The 19386-nt window shown below is 48.9% G+C and overlaps 2 protein-coding genes across 3 annotated transcripts; both read left to right on the top strand.

Annotated features, from left to right (window-relative positions):
* The first annotated feature begins 67 nt into the window (after positions 1-67).
* CAPZA1 (capping actin protein of muscle Z-line subunit alpha 1) lies at positions 68-11396 on the top strand. Its single transcript, XM_048327748.1, has 10 exons — positions 68-164; positions 4381-4444; positions 4705-4756; positions 5567-5630; positions 6941-7147; positions 7538-7617; positions 8060-8138; positions 8616-8687; positions 9275-9337; positions 9910-11396. The coding sequence occupies exons 1-10, from the start codon at positions 126-128 to the stop codon at positions 10048-10050; spliced, it is 861 nt and encodes a 286-aa protein (XP_048183705.1). The 5' UTR covers positions 68-125; the 3' UTR covers positions 10051-11396.
* An 815-nt stretch (positions 11397-12211) lies between these two features.
* On the top strand, positions 12212-19042 carry MOV10 (Mov10 RISC complex RNA helicase). 2 transcript variants are annotated; one of them, XM_048328195.1, is made up of 22 exons: positions 12212-12568; positions 13294-13387; positions 13483-13616; positions 13699-13937; positions 14027-14267; positions 14455-14577; positions 14659-14812; positions 14892-15046; positions 15167-15343; positions 15435-15582; positions 15673-15834; positions 15929-16032; positions 16263-16360; positions 16452-16571; positions 16661-16763; positions 16965-17088; positions 17169-17360; positions 17501-17575; positions 17688-17813; positions 17997-18085; positions 18222-18343; positions 18506-19042. In XM_048328195.1, exons 1-21 carry the CDS (start codon positions 12435-12437, stop codon positions 18334-18336), a joined length of 2907 nt encoding a protein of 968 aa, XP_048184152.1. In that variant the 5' UTR covers positions 12212-12434; the 3' UTR covers positions 18337-18343; positions 18506-19042. The 2 variants fall into 2 exon arrangements, with proteins under 2 accessions (XP_048184152.1, XP_048184151.1); XM_048328194.1 differs by having other exon boundaries at positions 12214-12568; positions 18565-19042.
* Positions 19043-19386: the final 344 nt, after the last annotated feature.

Below are 19386 nucleotides of genomic sequence, written 5' to 3' on the forward strand. Positions count from 1 at the left end.
ACCCGTTTTTATGATGGCGGCCGGGCGGCGTCTGCCCGCAGCTAAGATGGCGCCACCAGCGCTTTCGGCCCGCCGCCCGGCTCTCCCGGCATGCGCTGCGCGGGGCCGGGCACACAGCTGCCAAGATGGCGGACCTGGAGGAGCGGGTGTCGGATGAGGAGAAGGTAAAGGAAAGGGGGTGGCCGCTCCCCCGCTGTGGGCCTGCGCCGCTGCCCCCGGGAAGGCGGTGGGTGGGGAGTGGCGGGCAGGCTCGTCCGGTGCCTGTGTGCCGGCCTGCGGGTGCCTCGGGGCGGGCGGGTCCCCGAGAGCACCGGGCCGCCGCCGCCCGGGTGAAGGAACGGCCGTTCCTTACCTCCGAAGCACTTTGCCTTCCGATTTCTTCATTGCCTCGGTGCAGCTGAGGTTTAGGTTGGACATCAGGAGGAGTTTCTTAACAGAAAGGCCTGTTAGACGTTGGCAGGGGCTGCCCAGGGAGGTGGTAAAGTCCCCATCCCTGGTGATGTTCGACCGGACGTGGCAGTCAGTGCTCTGGTCTTGTTGACAAGGTGGGGATCAGTCACAGGTTGATCACTCGATGATCTTGGAGGTCTTTCCCAACCAAAATGATTCTGCGAAAATGTATTTTCTGCGCTTCTTTTCCCGAATCAGCTAAGTAACGAGCGTGTCTATAAGGTCCTTTGCAACTTCTTCACTTCCTAAACACCCTCCGAGTGTGTCGGCGCGTTTTCTGCTCGCCCCAGCTGCTGACAGGAACTTTGATGTAGATCCTACAAATTATGCTGGGTGGAAAGGACTAAGTAGGAGCAAATAGAGCCATAATTATTTTAGGAAAGGGGGAAATGAGTAGTTCCTCTTGTGTAGGAATGTGGGAAAGTTACAGACTGCAAGTTCTGTGCCAGGTAACACTGTTGTCTACAAACAGTAGTTTTAAAATACACTGTTACTCTTCCTTACATCATAGAAGTGTTAAATTTAGTGCTTGCTTTGTTTTTTAACATTATGGAGGAGTTGTTCAGGCTCATGGATCCTCAAGGATCCTACAAGTCCAGAGGATGCTTTCATTTTTCCCTTAAACTGCAATTTCAGTTTCATTTCAGTGACATCATTTGTGAAACAAGCAGAGCTTTAAAGATGAAATTAATCCATTAGTCACTATTTTAGGTGATGTTGTTTGAAATAAGTATTCCAGAGCAGAATTGATATGGCTTTTAGAATATAGCTTGATTCAATTTCAACTGCCTCCACGCCTCACACAGGCAGAGAAGGACAACCTTAAGGGAGGATCTGAAAGAGAAACATGCAGCAAAGATTTACTGTAGTATCCATTTTGTGACTATTCAGATGAGTCTTGAACTTTATAAATGTTATTTTTTTTAAGTCTTAATTTACCAGTACTTTAAAGCAAAGCAAAAAACCCAAAACCATCAATTGAGCAACAAAATTAGTTCATTCCGTCCTTCAAGCTTCACTCCTTTATTCTCTATGGGCATATTTTTGGTAAGAGATTAATTTCTTAGATAGGCTGGGAGAGTTGGGGGTGTCTAGCCTGGAGAAGAGAAGGCTCCAGGGAGACCTTAGATCCCCTTCCAGTGCCTAAAAGGGCTCCAAGAGAGCTGGAGAGGGACTTGGGACAAGGGCCTGGAGTGACAGGACGAGGGGGAATGGCTTCCCACTGCCAGAGGACAGAGTTAGATGGGATATTGGGAAGAAATTCTTCCCTGTGAGGGTGGGCAGGCTCTGGCACAGGGTGCCCAGAGCAGCTGTGGCTGCCCCTGGATCCCTGGCAGTGCCCAAGGCCAGGTTGGACAGGGCTTGGTGCAGCCTGGGACAGTGGGAGGTGTCCCTGCTCATGGCAGGGGGATGGCACTGGATGAGCTTTAAGGTCCCTTCCAACCCAAACCAGTCTGTGATCCTGTGATTTTCTTTTAAGTTCCTCTGAAATCTCCCGTTTTGCTCTAGTTCATTCTGCTGCCATTTTGCCAGTTTAAACTAGCAGCTGAGCAGCTTCCCTTCCCCTCAGACACTTTCCCCATTTTAGAAGCAGGAAGTTGATGTTGCAGGCTGAAATGGCACCTGAAATGGCGCCGGGGGCCAGGAAATGGGGCAGGTTGCAGAAAGTCCTATTTTGGTGTTTCTGCAGAGAAGCATCCTGACACCGCCCTGCAAGAAACCAGCTCTGAAAACCAACAACTGTTCAAGTGCTTGACATTTCAAATTAATCACTCCCCAGCCTGTTTCCTGCACTCCTGATTTCAATAGTTTAACTGAAATGGTTTGTATTTTATTGCTCCGTGAGAGGCAGGGCAAGGGGTAATTATCCAAGTGAACACTTTCCACTTGCAGCCTTTGCTTTGATCAGAACTGGGTTTGTAATAACATTTGATTGAAGTGCAGAGGCCTTTCTGTGTTGATTTAATTTTGTTCATCCTTCCAAGTGAGAGAATTTGTGGAAGACTGTAAAAATCTCTCACATAACACTTGGGGGTTTTTTCTGTTTGTTTGTTGTTTCTTTTTCCCATAAGGATTTCGTTACGAGAATCCATTGATCTGAAGTTCAGCCTACTAAAACAGTGACCCCTTTGCGAGGGTTTCATGTTCTGCAGCCACAACATCATTGCATAAATTTATAAGATATTAAATTTTATAAGTTTTTAGGGACCTTTTTTTGCTGTATGTTGAAGTACCTTATAAAAGAGAATCTGTTCATCCAGGGAGTTAATTTGCAGGGTGTATTCCAGGGCTGTCCTCCCACTGAGAGGCATCCTGGCATTAGTGGTAGATATTTAGTGGTAGTGTGAGAGCTTTAGCACAGTGATATTCCGTGCTGTGCTTACAATTGCACTTGCTCAGAAAAGCACATGGTGTCATTTCAGAAATCTTTCAGCCTTTTGGGGCGGACTCTGAGCGAAGTCCACAGAGGATATAGAGCAGCAGGGTCTCCCTAAATTACTGCCAGGCTCTCTTCATCATTGCCCAAATTTCTGACAGTGAAATTTGACAATATTATGGTAGCAATCTGTCCTAACTACAGCTCTTTAAATAATGAAAGTTTTAAAACAGTTTAAGACTCCATTTTTGGAATTGCTGTATACTTACCTACCTAAAACCAGAAAATTAAGAGAAAATGGTTTTATGTTCTGCATTGTATCAATTACACAGGATACTGTCTTTTTAATGTTTTCCTTGTATTGCTCAATTACTTCAGGCACAAAGAATGTATATCTGTTTTTCGAAATCATTGCTAATTTGGAAGATGATCTATTTTTATCTGAAGCTCAATCCAGTTAAAGCTGAGTTGTTACTTGATCCTGTTGGAATAAGGCAATTTTAAAGCAAAGCAAAAAACCCAAAACCATCAGTTGAGCAGCAAAATGAGTTTGTTCCATCCTTCAAGCTTCACTCCTTTATTCTCTATGGGCATATTTTTGGTAAGAGATTAATTTCTTAGATAGGCTAACAAACCTTTTGTTTGGAAAAGTGTTTATTTCTTTTCGTGGCTTGCTTTAAATAATTATGCAACAAACAATACAAACAATTTCTGATTAAAACAGGGAAGACTGTTGAGAGAAGCGAGTTATTTCCAGCTCTGGCAATAACTCAGGTGAAGCAGTTGGATATATACGCACAATTCTTGTTTTGCTGCTCAAAATGAAAAGTAGAAGGTAATCAGAATGGTAATGAGCAATTCTGCAGTCACTTTCAATAAATGTCTTGTTAGACTGGAGAGGCTCATTGGTCGACTTTGTTAGCTGGGCTTATCAGAGGAAATGTGATGTTTTTATTATTCTAAGGGAGAGGTTTAATTTTGTGGCACTTCCTCTTTCATTTCTTCCAAGATCTTTCTATTCCCTTTGGTCCTGTAAAAGCCATAAAAGATTTGATAATGAAAACCATAAACTCCTACTAATTCCAACAGAATCAATACCCGGACCACCTAAATTCTAACAGTGCAAGACATGTATATTGGATTTCAGAACACATTTCAGTTTTATTACACTTTAGAAGAGACGGGGCTTTCTTTTCCAGATTCAAAGTCTCTGGACATTGAAAGTTGGCCTTTTCAGTTATTTATGGTATCATTCACAGTTCCACATGCCTTCATAGAATCCCAGAATGATTTGGGTTGAAAGGGACCTTGAAGATCATCCAGTTCCACCCTTTGCCGTGGGCAGGGACCTTCCACTAGACCAGGTTGTTCCAAGCCCTGTCCAGCCTTGCTTTGAATAGTCTTATGAGAGACTATTTCTATCTTGACAATGCATGTCTAGATTTCTCCCTACATCTGTCACTTTAGAGTTGGTTTTGTTGGTAAATTGCTTCAATATGTATGAACGCAGTAAATTATCTTTTGTCTTTAATTACTTTTCTGCTTCATTGTAGGTGCGTATAGCTGCAAAATTCATCACTCATGCACCCCCTGGAGAGTTCAATGAAGTATTCAATGGTAAGTAATTAAGGAAAAAATGATCTGTGATGTTTTCTTCACGTTTTATCTATTGTAAGAATCTGAGGCTGTGTCACACGTATGGTGTGCTTTTACGGTTAAGTGGCTAGGGAAAGCATGCAGTCCTTCTGGACTACTTCTGCTTAATGAAATTATTTAATCATATTAATGTTTGCATTTGTACAGTTGAAAATAAAATGCATAAAGAGAAAAATTTTATCAAAAAATCCAGTAACCCACCTGAACCCTTTCTTCTCCAGATGTCCGGTTATTGCTTAACAATGACAATCTTCTCAGGGAAGGAGCAGCACAGTAAGTACTAAGATTTCAAACACAAGTCAAATTACCATCAGAGATACTTCTGGTTTTTTTATACCCACCATTCTGTGACGAAGAAAACCATTTGCTGTATTCAGAGCAATCTTCTGTACTTCCTTACCCCACTTAACAAAATATATAATGAAAGGTGTGGATGATTCTTTTTAAAAGCCCTAATTTGGAATTTGTGCTGTATAAAACTGACAGGAAGGCACTCTGCCAAAGAGTTTAAATCTGCAGCAGCAGAAATGTCTGATCATGTTGAATCATCTGATTTATAAAGTAAGCGAAGCCTGAAATAGTGAGTAATTCATAGCCTAAGTTTAGAAAAAGAACTGCCCTCAATAAAAAATTTTCAAAATATGTTGTTTACTTCCACAGCTTCATCAGAAGGTGCTTAAAGCTTTTTGATGCTAAGATTTTATTTCAAGCTAGGTGACGTGTCAGTCAGCAAGTCTTTACATAAGAAAATTGTTGTAAATTTGTTTACCTTGCTGCTGTCTAAATTGTAGCTGGGGTGTTCCTGTTTTGCCTTGGCTTGCTCACATTCCCCCAGGCTACCTGCTGTTCTACTTTTGAACTCTGTATTTTCCTGGTCGTCCCTAAATAAACCTGCTTTTAGACCTGGTGTTTATAGCTATCTACAGTGAAAGGTATTGGAAAATCCTTTAACAGTGCTCGTGTGTATTATTTGCCCAATTTAAGTTGATGTTTGCTGGAATATAATCACACAGTGTACTTATTCTTGAGACAAAATAATTGTGCATGAACAGCTAAAGTTCATGTTCTTTTAATCCTCAACAGTGCGTTTGCACAGTACAACATGGATCAGTTCACTCCGGTGAAGATAGAAGGGTACGATGATCAGGTAAGAGGAAACTTTGTACACTTGAGGTTTGTATTACTGCACTGTGAAAAAGCAATAAAAATGTTGTTTCGTCAAGATGTTGACTCATAAGTCAACATCACCATCAGCTGACTCACTCATTCTGCTCACAAGGTGCCGCCTCTCCTCCTTCCCCCACATATCATTATAATGCCAAACTTTCTTCTGTAAGAACAAAGCATAAGCAAAATATTCTCTTTAAGTCCTGTCTTGTACTACTTAGTAAGTCCAATTCGTTGTTCCTTAAAGCTTCATGCTGAAGTCACTGGAATTTTACTTAGGAGTGTGAATGATTAAAGATTACTGTCTATTTAAAGCTCACTCGCAAGCCCTTATGTTGCTACTTGCTTACAGTTCCTATTGACAATTGATAATAGATTCCTAATAGTTTGTTTATTTTCTGCAATTTTAGTCCGTTCCCAGCTACCCTAAAAAAAAAACGCTATCTTTGTTTATACCAAATCATTGATTTGGTGTAATGATTATACCTAATACTATCCAGTCTATGCCAGCAAAACAAGTTGTTTAGGGGTTTTTTTTTAACTTTTTTCTTTAGAACAAACAAAGTCGTAGGGAAGCCAGAAAGCTGCCTGACCATCTGCTCTGTTCTCTGAGCCAAGCTCTGACCCAGCTTTTGTGGTGTTCCAGATATGTTTATGGGAGGCAGATATTAAGAGGGCTGCTCATAGAAATAGCTTTGATGAGAAAGTTACAGTACAACCTGCAAAAGAAAAACCCCACCCCAAAAAAGCCAATATTTGTGAAGCCAGAGAATTATGGTGAAAAAGAAAAAGGGAGGGAATGTGCAATGCTGCTTTGCTGTCTGCTTTAGTTGGTGTATTTTAGAAGTAGTCACATCTATATACCCTTCTTGCCCAGAAGTAGAGCTATTGCAACATGGAACATGGCAATAAATGGTAGATTCCAGAGTAAAATTCTCTGTTTGCTCTAGAAACAGAGAAGGAAAACAGCTAAAATAACTTCAAAAGCAAAGCAACCTGCTTATATTGTAAGGATACCCAATTTTAAGCTAAATATATACATTATTATAGTTCAGCCTTTTCTGGAACAGAAGTCTAAGTGCAGAATTACTGTGGAGAGCAGCAAGTTACCTTCAGCCTCACAACTACTACTATTAATTTAAATTATTACTGAAAAGACTTTGTTTTCTTTATGTGATCTTGTAGCTCAATGAAAGAACCTATTATAACACTGATATGCAAGTAGGGAAAAATGAGAAATAACACATCTATAGCAGCCTAAATGTATCATCATTTCAACTTCTTTTACAGGTCTTAATCACAGAACATGGTGATCTGGGCAATGGCAGATTTTTAGACCCAAGAAACAAACTTTCTTTTAAGTTTGATCACTTAAGGAAAGAAGCAAGTGATCCCCAGCCCGAGGACACAGAATCGACTTTAAAACAATGGAGAGATGCCTGTGACAGTGCACTGAGAGCCTACGTCAAAGATCATTACCCCAATGGCTTCTGCACTGTTGAGTATCCATATTGTTTCCCTGAAAGTGTATTGCTCTGAGTCAGTCAGTTCTAGAGCCGACTGTGCTGGGCAGAGCTGTTGGAATTCTCCATCCTCACTAGTATTTTGGCTAACTTTGGAATGACAGGTTCCGAAGAGGGTGCAACTATCTTGGTATGCACACAGTGGTAAAGATAGATTAGACATTTTTCATAGTCATGGCTGCCAAGCACCTTCACACCTGCAGGTAATAAAATGCCTGCCAGGGGAGGTGTTGGACAGTGGAACTCGTGGTGCATGTTCCCAGTGAGGTACCACCACAGCAGCCTCCACCCTGCTGCCAAGAACAGAGATTAAGAATGGCTTTCCTTAGCTCTTGGGCCTTTTTAACTCTTTTTCTAAATACAGGTTTATGGTAAATCTATAGATGGACAGCAGACAATTATTGCCTGTATTGAGAGCCACCAGTTTCAGCCCAAGAACTTCTGGTAAGACTATTTCAACATAGTGTGTTTTCTTCCTTTGCCTGGTTCCTCACACCAACCCATCCTGCTATAGCTCTGACACGGTCTGAAGGACAGGGAGTTTTGGGCTTCCCAAGAAGTTCTTTTCCTTCTGTAGTGTTTTCCTTGCAGCCCCCTTGGCACTTATCAAAACCCTTCCTGTGACCTATCCAGAGTAAAGGCATTAGCAGAGCTGGATAGATAATCCTTTACATCTCTGGAGCACAAGTGCACTGGAGCTTCTTTGTACTGAAGCTTCATCATATTCAGCTGGGCTGCTGAAATTTGACTCTGTCATCTGAAGCACTAAATCCTTGTGTAGTAGTGGTGATAAGACAACATCAGAAACAACTTACTCTTGTTAGTTTGGTTCTTTTTGCTGTTACAGCTTCTTGGAAATAGTTTTTCATGCTTTGATTGCTTTTAGGAATGGGCGTTGGAGATCAGAATGGAAGTTTACCATCACACCACCAACAGCTCAAGTGGCTGCCGTGCTCAAAATCCAGGTGAGTTAATTTCTCCTGGCAGTAACAGAAGAAGCTGCACTGTGCTTCTCTTACACAAATGGATTGGCTCAGAATGAGATGCTGAAATGCAGCAGAGATGTCCTTCTCAAGTCAGTATGCTATTAAACTAAGCAATTCAAGAAATTAATTCTTAAATCTAGTATTTCAGGAATAGTCTCAGATATGGCCTGTGGTTTATTATGTAGCATTACCATATAGGCCTCCACTTTGCTTCACTTCATAGGGCTAAAACCTCTACCTTGAATCTTTTATATTTGCTCTTAGCTCTAGGTGTTTACTGCATTAACATAATCTTGAACAGTCTTGACAAAGAATGAAACCTTTTAGAAAATCCATCCTGCTTTTAGTCTCCACGTAAGCAGAGAAGACTGGCACAATGCTCTGTTGTGCCATTGTAGTAGCATTTGGGGGCTCAGGAATTCTGTGATAAAACGTTCATTCTATCTCTTTGTCCAGGTCCATTACTATGAAGATGGCAATGTCCAGCTGGTTAGTCACAAAGACATTCAGGACTCTGTACAGGTGTCAGTAAGTATGCTAAAAGATCCTTATAATAAGCAACTGTTTTATTCCTTAAACAGCTCACAAAGCATGCACTGCCATGACTGCAGTCTCTTGACTTTAAAGTAATTTTAGGGTGAACATTCAATGTAGTATTTAGAGTCACATAGGAATCCCAGATTCCCAATTGCTTAAAATTCAATCTTATTAGAAAGTCTCTGTTGGAAAGCTTCTCTTGGAAGTTTGGGTTAAAGAGGACAGAATATGCTTCTCTATCTCTGTGCATGGGAAAGGAACAGTAAGAGACATACACTAAGGGGAAAATAAGAAATCCTCTAGTATGGTAGAGGGAGCAACAGCTGCAAAATGACTCATTTTACCATGAAGGTCCACGTCCCTTTTGCTCACTAGGGTGCAGCCCTGTTCCAGTTCGGAGCACAAGCTCTACCCAGTACGTAGTAAGTGAAAGGAACCCAGCTACAACCACGAGGCACAAGCTGATGATGTTACCCACTTTATCTGTACTCAGCCTATCATTTGAGAAGAAACCTATTGTGTAGCTTATCTAAGTTGTGCTTCAACATACCAACTTTTTTTTTTTTCCTCCTTTGCAGAGCGATGTCCAAACTGCTAAGGAGTTTATTAAGATCATAGAAAATGCAGAAAACGAGTACCAGGTAAGATCAATGGTAGTTAAATAAACCATAGAATCATATCAGTCTCCATTTGCAGTTAATGAAAACATGGAAAACTGACCTCTGCTTCTGTTTCTGGCTGAATCTGGTATTCACTGTAAGAATTACTTAGAAGAGGGCAGCAGTATTTGTTTAAACAATATAGTTATAAAGCTGTAACGTTATAAAGCTGTGTTATAATTAACTATCAAGTTTGCTGTATGGTTTTTTAAAGGGTTACAAATGGTACCTGGAACAAGCATGGGAGGGGAGTGGGTGAGTCAATGTATTTTCCTCTGTGACAGTTAAAAATACTGAGGAGGAAATTTGTGCAACAGCTTTTACATTGTCCCAGCCTGTGTGTAAGGAGACTCAAAAGAGATAAGGCAGTGAAAGACCTAAGGAGATGCTGCTGCATTACAGGGAACGTGAATAGAAACCAATGTGACTGCATTATTAATTTAGTTAATAGTGTGCCTTACACCTTACAGAAAGGAGTTTGTGGCTTTAACACTGAGTTGAGCTTTCTCGTAGTGTTTTATGAGTGCCCTAACCAAATCTACTTGCACTTGCAGACAGCAATTAGTGAAAACTACCAGACCATGTCAGACACCACTTTCAAAGCCTTACGCCGGCAGCTGCCCGTCACCCGCACCAAGATTGACTGGAACAAAATCCTCAGCTACAAGATTGGCAAAGAAATGCAGAATGCTTAATGCAGAAAGAAGGAGGCGTATGAAACGTTTGTGTGCAAAAAAACAAATGTGGTCCTATGCCAAGTAGATGGTTTCTAAACCAGAGCAGCATTTTTTAGGGCTTTCAAAGTTAACAGGTTTTCTAGCCTGAGAGGGAACTGTGGAACAAATAGTTGTCTTTGTGTTTTGTGTTTCCTGCCACATAAACTTCCTGTTGTAGCTGCATTTAATAGGTCATTTAAATTCAGCCATTCATGGCTCAGAAGTGTAGCTGTTTTCAGTCACTGGCTGGAAAACTTCCTAGCTGGAAAAGCCCTATTATTACCCCAGCAGAGGGTGCAGAGTGTTCCCTTCACCTGTATCCAGCACTCCAGGTATCCAGTAAGTTTGTCAAACCTGCCAAGAGCTCGTGGCACTGCAAAACACAGTAAGTGCAAGACAGTGAGTCCTCGTGTACCCTTGTTCCCAGCCTCCACAAAGCAGATGACTGCAGGCTTAGATTTTACTGTAGAAAATGAGTTTACAGGATCCTTTACAGAATTCCCTACTCACCCAGCTCTTCCAGGGACGTAACCTTTTTTTAATCTGAAGATTTGAGCCATGTTCCCTAAAAGTGAACATCTTTGTTCTCCCCTCCCTTGTGTACGTACGGTTACCAGACATCTGCATTTTTACAAGATGCATCACTGCTGATCCACAAGGGCTGGATGGTGATTAAAAATGCAGATGTCTACAGAATAATAGGTATGTTGTGCTTTAATGCTTTGTGGCAGGTTCATAGATTTGTATCACAGGTGTATGGATGGATAGTGTACAAAATAAATAAACTTGCACCAAAGTGAGAGAAAAAATCCTTTCCATTTGTCTCAGTTTTGGACAGTTTCTTGTCATGTTTAGAGGGGATTTTGGAGTGAATCTCTTCTACGTGCATGCTCTGCGTTACTTTTTTCCCCCCTCTAACATCAAAACTAGCAGTCCTAACAGTTTCTGTGAAGGAGAGGATGATGCCTTTCTCAGATCTTGGAACATGGATTCACTACAAAGTGAACTTCCTCTGGTGAACTCCCTTTGCTTTGTTTGCACTTGGCTATCACTGGGCGCCTTGCAGGTTCTGGTTTTTAAACTGGCTCATGTCTTCCTGTTTTTAAATACACAAAGGAAAAAGGGTTGGGAAGAGAGGGATGGGGTTGCCTGTGCATTACACTTCAGGTTTTGCACAGTAATACCACAAAACAAGTGTTTATCCTTTGTGAGTTTTATCTAAATAAAATATATTTGTATTTGCTGCTGAGACTGACCATTCATCCCTCAGGCATCCTCTGTATCAACTAGTCTAGTGCAAATACACCAGTCTTTGGTTAAAGCCATTTGTGTGTGTTCTTTCATGGTCTCACTCCTGTTAATTCCTAAAGGCTAGGAAGTGGTGGAGTCACCAACCCTGAGGGTGTTCAAAAACGTGAATGTGGCACTTGAGGACATGGTTTAGTGGTGAACACGATGGCAGTGCTGGGTTCAGGGTTGGGCTTTGATGATCTCAAAGATCTTTTGCAACTTTAACAATTCCACAATTAAAGCAGGGATGGTATCACTCCAAACCCATGGGTGATGCTCCCGCCCTTGTATACAGACATGGGAACTGGACAGCTGAGCATCCAAATTAAAATAAAAACAGTCGCAGAGCTTTAATGCAGCTCCTCCCTGGAAAAAACTCAGCAAGGAGGTAATTCCATTCATCCTCTGTGTCTTACTGTAACACCTACGTCAGACACTCCTGGTCGTATCCTACACGGGACAAAGCAGGGCTTCTTTGGAGGATTTGCACAGAGCTGTGATTGAAGGACAGTTTGTTAAGAGAGTCCCCTCCCTGCGGCAGCACCCAGGGGAGATGAAAAGTTGTGTGGGCCTCAGGTGCTGTGGGCTGCGGCCCTGGACCCATCCAGGAAATCGCTGCAGCAATTCCAAGAATGTGAAGCTGAAGCAGGGCCCAAGATAAGGCTCTGCACCCAACACAGCTTTTATCTCCCTCAAGGCTAGTCTTCTGCTCCTTGGTTACACTGAAAGTAGCTCCCCGCCAGTGTTCCAGCCTTAAGAGCGTTTCTATCTCTTTGTCCTTCTCCAAATCTTTAGCTAATCATCCTTTAGACTGACTCGTTCCCTGCACGCCTCCTGGCCCTTCTCCCACCCAGCCTTCTCTACAGCAGGCTCCGCTGTCCCTGTCCCAGCCCCTCCATCCCCCCGTGCCAGGCGGGCGGGCCCGCGGCCGCTCGGCCCCTTTCGCTTTCGTTTCTTCCTGCGCTCCCAGGTCCGGGTCAGCCCAGCCCAGCCCAGCCCAGCCCAGCCCGGCTTAACCTCGCACACCTCGACGCGGCACATCTCGGCTCGGCTCGGCTCGGCACGGCTCAACCATGTCGCGGTTCAGCGTGGCGGAGGCCAGTCTGTGGGGGGATCAGTTCGTGCAGTTCCTGCGGGAGACGGGCCGGGAGCAGGCGAGCCTGCGGGAAACGCTGCGGACCATCTACAACCAGGAGTTCCGGCCCAGGTGAGAGCCCTCGGGCAGACCCGGGCAGCATCAGCCGGGACGGACTCCTGGCCAGCATCGCCCATTCTCCCGGACCAGCATCTCCCAATCCCCGGGCCAGCGTCCCCAGTGCCTGGCCAGCATCACTGGGGTCTCCAAGCTCCTCTGTCTAACCAAAGCCCTGCTGGGATGATCCCCAGCTCCATGGGCCCCCATCAGCTGCCTGGGGATGGCCTTGGACACCCACTGCCCACCACACTCCCCCACCTCACCCTGCTGACACCGATCACACTGGCCCTTGTGCAATATTACCACTGTTAATCATTGGCAAAGCCAGGGCTCAGTGCACTGGTGGGACTGGGAGGAGGTACCTGGGGAGTCATCACTGCTGGGGCCATTATCTGTGCCAGCTCAGCTCCTGAGTACTAGCATGGACAGGCTCTGCATGGCTGTCAGGGACAGGCAATGATGCAGTGAGACAGCTGGAATGGCTGTGGCATAGCTGGAACAACAATGGCACAGCACGGAATTGCTGGAGCAGCCAGCAGGGATGTAAGATTTGCACAGGCCAATGGGAAGGCAAAGTCCTTCTTCCTCTCCTGGAGCAGAGGGGACCCACTGAGAACTCCCTCACCCCAGCCTCAGTGTCCTGCTTCATCTTCCCACTTGCCTCACCTCAGCTGCCTGTGCCCGTGGCAGCCGAGCCACACTCTGTCCCACACAAACCCTCTCCCTTGTCTCCTCAGGACTGACACAAAGACACCCAGGTTTTCCTGCATCTTGTATGCACTAAAGATAACCCAGCAGGTGCAGGTGCGTGGAGAGGTGGTGAAATTCAAGGTGAGTTCATGCAGTGGCAGTGCCCACCAGTACTGGCTCCTCAGGAGCCCCCAGCAGGATCCCAGGGCCACGCTAATTCTGGCTGCTCCTTGCAGGTGAAGAGGCGTGTGGTGGTGGCAGACCAGTACCGGAGACCCAGAACGAATGCACAGACGTCCATGTCCACATCTGCCTCAGGACAGCAGCTCAGCTTCACTTCACAAATGCCCCAGATCTATGCCAAGCAGTGGTATGACTGGCAGCACCCTGCCTTGGCATGGCCTCTGGATCCCCCGCCCCAGCAGGGAAAGCCTGACCCTCCCTCCCCACAGGGCTGAGCTCATTCGTGGGAAGCACGGCATAGAGATCGTCTCAGACTATGACCAGGGCAATGGGAACATCCGCTTCCCAGTGGTGCCAGGTGAGCCCCAGACAGTCACTGTCCTGGTGCAGAACTGTGGGACGGAGGTGGTGACACTGCAGCGGTTCCAGCCACGCCAGCAGTCACAGGAGCTCTCCTTCACTGATGAGCAAGGGGCAATGCAGGGCCAGTCCCTGCTGTTACACCCAGGTAGGGTCCCATTGTCCCATCCCATCCCTGCCCTGTGCCCTGCCCTGCAGAGAGGACACAGGACTCGATCTCGCCTCTTCACCCCGCAGGCGGTATGTACCCCATCCAGGTGCGGTGCCTCACCACCTGCAATGGGCACTTCAGTGCTGTGTTGTTCTTTGAGTTCACCAAGGAGCCAGATGACCCCTTCAGCATCTCACGCTATGTTGCTGCCATTGCCGAGAGCCAGCTGGCCAAGGACCTGGGGCCCTCGGCACCTTTCCAGCCTTACGAGGCCAGCCTCCAGCGCCTTGTCACAGTCGTCACCGAGGATGGCATCCCCCCTGCCAGGTATGTGCTGAAGTCACCTGCTGCCATCCTGAGCAGAAGGGCCCAGCCTGTTCTCCAGCCAGGACGAGGTTCAGCTCCTTGGCTGTCTGACACCACAGGACAGTGCTTCAACCCTGTGCGATGGCTGGTGACAGTGGGGTTGGGGACATAATGCAGTCCCTGCAGCACTGCTGTGCCCTCCACCTAGCTCCCTGAAAAATGAACTGGAGAGGGAAGTCCCTCTGGGCACCTACCAGTACCCAAAGAGCCTCAAGGACACAATCCTGCTCGGACCCAACACTAGTGCCAGCTCCAGCTGGGCTGCCATGTGGTGAGTGCCAAGGGCAATGCTGAGGTGTCCCCTGAGGGCCAAGCTGTCCCTGGGACACAATGACATTGCTGCTGCCCTCAGCTCGCTGCTGGAAGCACCTCTGCAGGCTGAGAACTACCACCAGAAATTCCAGCTGCTGCTGCATCTGGAGGAGATCCAGATGGAGGTGGACATCCGGCGCTACGACATGCAGGATGTGACCATGGTGCAGGACAGGACGCTGCTGGTTCTCGATGTGCGTAGGGGGCTGGGGGGTGCTGGCATAACACTGGCACTCCCAGAGTGCCTGGCAGCACACTGACCCTCTGGCACAGGTGCCTGGCGTGGCCGAGAACCGCCCGTCCCTGCTGAGAGGGGACCACCTCTTTGCCCACTTGAGCAGCGAGCGGGACCACTCTCCGCTCGTCCGGTACAAGGGCTATGTGCACAGCGTGGAACTGGAGAAGGTCAGGCTGGGCTTCTCCTCCAAGTGAGTGATGTCTGCTCCCAGCAGCCTTTCTCAGAGATACCAAAGGCCGGGAGCAGGTTGGAATGGGACAGCAGGGCATGGGAGAGTGCTCCGTGCCCTGCTCATACCACTCCTTCCCAGGCTGCAGAAGATGTTTGTGAACAACTTGAAGTTTGATGTGACCTTCACCTTCAGCCGGCTGCCACTGCAGGTCCAGCATCGGGCTGCAGTCCTGGCCATGCGCCGTGGCTTGTCCAGCCTCCTCTTCCCCTCTGCCTCCTGCCACAAGTCCCTGTTCCCAGGCCCCTTCCAGCCCCGGTGAGTCCCCAGTTCTGCAGGGTGGGAGGGCCCGAGGGATGCAGGGGATGGAGGCAATGGGGCTCCGGCAGCGCAGCCTCTGCTCCCACAGGTGGTTTAACCGCAAGCTGGAGACCAACGAGGAGCAGTGCAGAGCTGTGACCCACATCGTGACGGGGATGTCTCGACCAGCCCCATACCTCATCTTTGGCCCCCCTGGCACTGGCAAAACGGTCACTATGGTGGAGGCCATCAAGCAGGTGAGTGGCTGGTGCCCAAATCCAGCCCTGAGCATTGCTGCCCACTTTCACCCATGGGGCTCAATGCTGTCACCTCCTCCTCCTACCCAGGTGTGGACATGCTTCAAGGATGCCCGTATCTTGGCCTGTGCCCCCTCCAACAGTGCCACAGACCTGCTGTGCCAGTGCCTCATCAAGGACATTGCCCCTCAGAACATCTACAGGCTCATCGCCAGCTCCAGGAACCACAGGGAAGTGCCCGCTGATATCATGGTAAGTCCTTGCTCCTCCAACCTGAAATCCTGACAGCACACCTGGGCTGGCATCCCCTGGGATAGTGGGACCTCACCCAATGCCCACGCTCCAGCCCTGCTGCAACTGGGATGATGAGCAGAGCAGCTACGTGTACCCAAGCAAGGAGCACCTGAGGCAGTACCGGATCATCATCACCACACTGGTGACAGCAGGAAGGTCAGAGGAGCTGGGATTGTCCCCAGCACCCGTGGCAAGTGGACCCAGGGCTGCCTTGCAGCCAGGCTGTGAAGGCAGTCCCTCTGGGATTCAGTGGGGAGGGGTTGGAGGAGGGCAGGCAGCAGGAGGGGAATCCCTCCTCTGTGGAAGGATGAGGATGAAGAGTAGGAGAGGAAGGATGGCCAGGTGGGGCAGGATGCTGAGACAGCCTCATTCCACCTCTCCTCCAGGCTGGTGTCAGCCAACTTCCCCCCTGGGTTTTTCTCCCACGTCTTCATTGACGAGTGCGGCCATGCGGTAGAGCCAGAGAGCGTGGTCGCCATCGCGGGTGAGTGGTGCCCGGCTGCTGTCTCAAGGACCAGCATCTCTGCATGGCCTGGGGTCCCTCCCATTCTCCACTGAGATCTTCCTGTTCCCAGGGCTCCTGGCTCCCATGGACCAGGAGACCAACCCCAATGGGGGGCAGCTGGTGCTGGCAGGAGACCCCAAGCAGCTGGGCCCTGTCCTGACCTCACCACTGGCCATCCAGCATGGTTTGGGTGAGTAGGGAGAGGGGTTGGGAGTGCTGCAGGCACCCCACAGGGGCTGAGTGGCCTTGCGGGGAGCCACAGGTTGTCACTGGGCACAGGCACCTCATTGCTGGAGAGGCTGATGCTGCACAACCCCCTGTACAAGAAGTCGAGTGGAGGATACGACCCACAGTTCATCACCAAACTGCTCTGGAACTACAGGTGGGGACAGGGATGGTGCAGGAAGGGATTGAGCCAGTCAAGATTGGTGAACGTGGCTCTCCAGGATTTGTCCCCCAGAGCCTCGTAGTGGCCCGGCTGGTGTGGGAGATGGGAGTGCCCCTGCTGTCCTGGTTGCACAGTGCCTGAGAGGGTTCTGGACCCACAGGGCACCCACCCCAGGCACTGTCCTGCCTCTGCCAGGTCCCACGAGGCCATTCTGAGGATCCCCAACGAACTCTTCTACGACAACGAGCTGAAGGTGTGCAAGAGCAACGGGCTTGACATCCAGAATCTGTATTGTACCTGGGAGGAGCTTCCCAAAAAGGTGAGGGGCGCAGCAGGGACTGGCCCAGGGGATATCCCTAAGGCACAAGCAGAGCAGAGCCAAATGTTCTCCATCCCCAGGGCTTCCCCATCATCTTCCATGGGGTTTGTGGGGAAGACCAGAGAGAGGCCAAGAGCCCCTCATTCTTCAACACGGCTGAAATTGAGGTCCTGGTCCACTACCTCAAGAAGCTGCTGCAGAGCCAGGGCAAGGGAAGCTGCCCCACTGTGTCCCCCAAGGAGATCGGCATCATTTCTCCCTACAGGAAGCAGGTGAGGGACACAGCTCTGCAGGCAGGGCATAGGCAGAGACCTCCCCAAGGGACAGGGAACACTGGGACGGACGGGCAGCCCCAGGGCTGGCACAAGGAAGGCCCTATGGTGGCTGGATTTTGCCACATGCCTCCGCTCAGGTAGAGAAGATCCGGAAAGCCATCACCTCCCTGGATCCGGATCTGCAGAAGCTGCCGGACATCAGCCAGTTGAAGGTAGGTCCTGAGCATGGACGGGAGAGGAGCACACCCTGCCACAGGAGGAGGGAGCCCTGCCAGCCCCAGCCCAGGGTTGCTTCTGGCCCCATATCTGCTGTCCCTTCCCCAGGTGGGCTCTGTGGAGGAGTTCCAGGGCCAGGAGCGGCATGTGATCCTCATCTCCACCGTGCGCAGCTGCAGCACATACCTCCAGTTCGACCAGACCTTCAGGCTGGGCTTCCTCAAGAACCCCAAGGTACCACATTGCCCCAGGCAGACCCGTCTTCCTGGGCATCCCCTTCTTCCCTCTGGTTCTCACAGGCAGGTAGAGCTGCTCTGGGTGCTCAGTGCCACACCAGAGCTGCCTGCACCCAGGTGGAGCTGGGAGAGGATGAGAGGTGCTGCAGCCAGGTAAAGCCCTCTTGCTTGTCCTCTTCAGAGGCTTAACGTGGCCATCACCAGGGCCAAGGCTCTGTTGATCGTGGTGGGCAATCCGGCTGTGCTCAGCAAGGACCACCACTGGCACAGGTGAGCTGCTCTGGCCCCTGCCACAGACAGTGCTCACCAGGATGTGCCCTTTCCTGCTGCCTGGCCATGCCCGCTGCCATGGAGCAGTGAGGCCGGTGCCCCCTGTGCCCACGCTCCCCTGCCTCTGCACTTGCAGGTTCCTCAGGTACTGCAAGGAAGAGGGCGGCTACACAGGATACCCCTACGAGGATGAGAGCACAGCTGAGGACAGACTCGCTGACGACCTCCACGTGCTGCAGCTCAACGTTTAGTACCCGGGTGAGCAGAGCTGGGCACTGCCAGTGGGGCCCCGACAGCAGCAGGCTGCTGGTCATGCCGTGCCAGCACCCTGGGGCAGCAGCATGGCCAGGGTTACAGCTGGAGCACTGGGAGGCTTCTCCTGCCCCAGTGCAACAGGGCTTACAGTGGGTTTTTGCTTAGGGCTTGCATGTCTCCCTGTCGAAGTCAGGGGCCAGCTCTGCCATGAGGTTTCTCTGCAGGAAACCCACCTGGGAAAGGAGGAGAAGCCCCACGAAGCTGCATCCCCCTCAGCCTGTCCCTGGCCTGCAGCAGCTCCTGCTCCTCCTGTCTCAGTCCCAGGCTGCTCCATGCATCCCTGTGGAGATGGGGCTGAACCCACCGGACCAGAGGGTGTTGCCAGCCTTTGCTGCCAGCCACGAGGCTCACACCAGCATCAGACTGATCACTCTCCATTTTAATCATTTTTTGACATGGCTGTGGCAAAACAATTCTTTGTGACTGGTCTCACCATTCAGTGAAAGGCTTAAGCCTGGAGACTGGCCTCCAAAGAGCATCACTGGGTGCACAGGGGAGCTCAGTGCTGCTGTGATGGGTGACTTGGGCAGCCAGGACCTGGCCTGGGGCAGGCTGGCTCGGTTCTCCACTGGGCAGCTGTCTGGCCTGAGAGCTGGCATGGCTGTGCAGGCACTTTGTTTCCCTGGAATAAATGTTTAGAGAAAAGCAGTGTATTGTTGGGTCCTGGATGGGCCTTGCTACCACAGACAGGGCTTCCAGAGCAGCATCAGGCTCACTGCAGCCCTGTCCCCACCTGCTTCAGAGGCAGCATGGCTCTAGCAGTGACAGCAGTGCCCATCACCCAGGGACTGGGTACAGCTGGGAAGCTCCTGCCTGGCCCTTCCCACATAAGGTGCTTCCTGGCTCTTCAGCAAGCACAGGGTACTGAGCCCTGATCCTCCACCAGCAGCTGAAGCAAGAGGGGCTGGGGGCCAGGCAAGTCCCCACCCTGCAGCACAAGGCCCCAATCCCCAGGCAGGAGCCTGGAGCAGCGAGGGGCACGAAGG

This window comes from Corvus hawaiiensis, chromosome 24, assembly GCF_020740725.1.
Source record: "Corvus hawaiiensis isolate bCorHaw1 chromosome 24, bCorHaw1.pri.cur, whole genome shotgun sequence".
NCBI lineage: Eukaryota > Metazoa > Chordata > Aves > Passeriformes > Corvidae > Corvus > Corvus hawaiiensis.

Excerpts from the sequence above, each read along its gene's own strand:
- CAPZA1 (XM_048327748.1), top strand. The coding sequence starts at position 126 with ATGGCGGACCTGGAGGAGCGGGTGTCGGATGAGGAGAAG. Across the intron at positions 5,631-6,940 it reads TAGAAGGGTACGATGATCAG|GTCTTAATCACAGAACATGG; the intron begins GTAAGAGGAAAC and ends CTTCTTTTACAG. Across the intron at positions 9,338-9,909 it reads ATGCAGAAAACGAGTACCAG|ACAGCAATTAGTGAAAACTA; the intron begins GTAAGATCAATG and ends TTGCACTTGCAG.
- MOV10 (XM_048328195.1), top strand. The coding sequence starts at position 12,435 with ATGTCGCGGTTCAGCGTGGCGGAGGCCAGTCTGTGGGGGGATCAGTTC. Across the intron at positions 15,583-15,672 it reads TGGTGGAGGCCATCAAGCAG|GTGTGGACATGCTTCAAGGA; the intron begins GTGAGTGGCTGG and ends CCTCCTACCCAG. Across the intron at positions 17,814-17,996 it reads GCTTCCTCAAGAACCCCAAG|AGGCTTAACGTGGCCATCAC; the intron begins GTACCACATTGC and ends TGTCCTCTTCAG.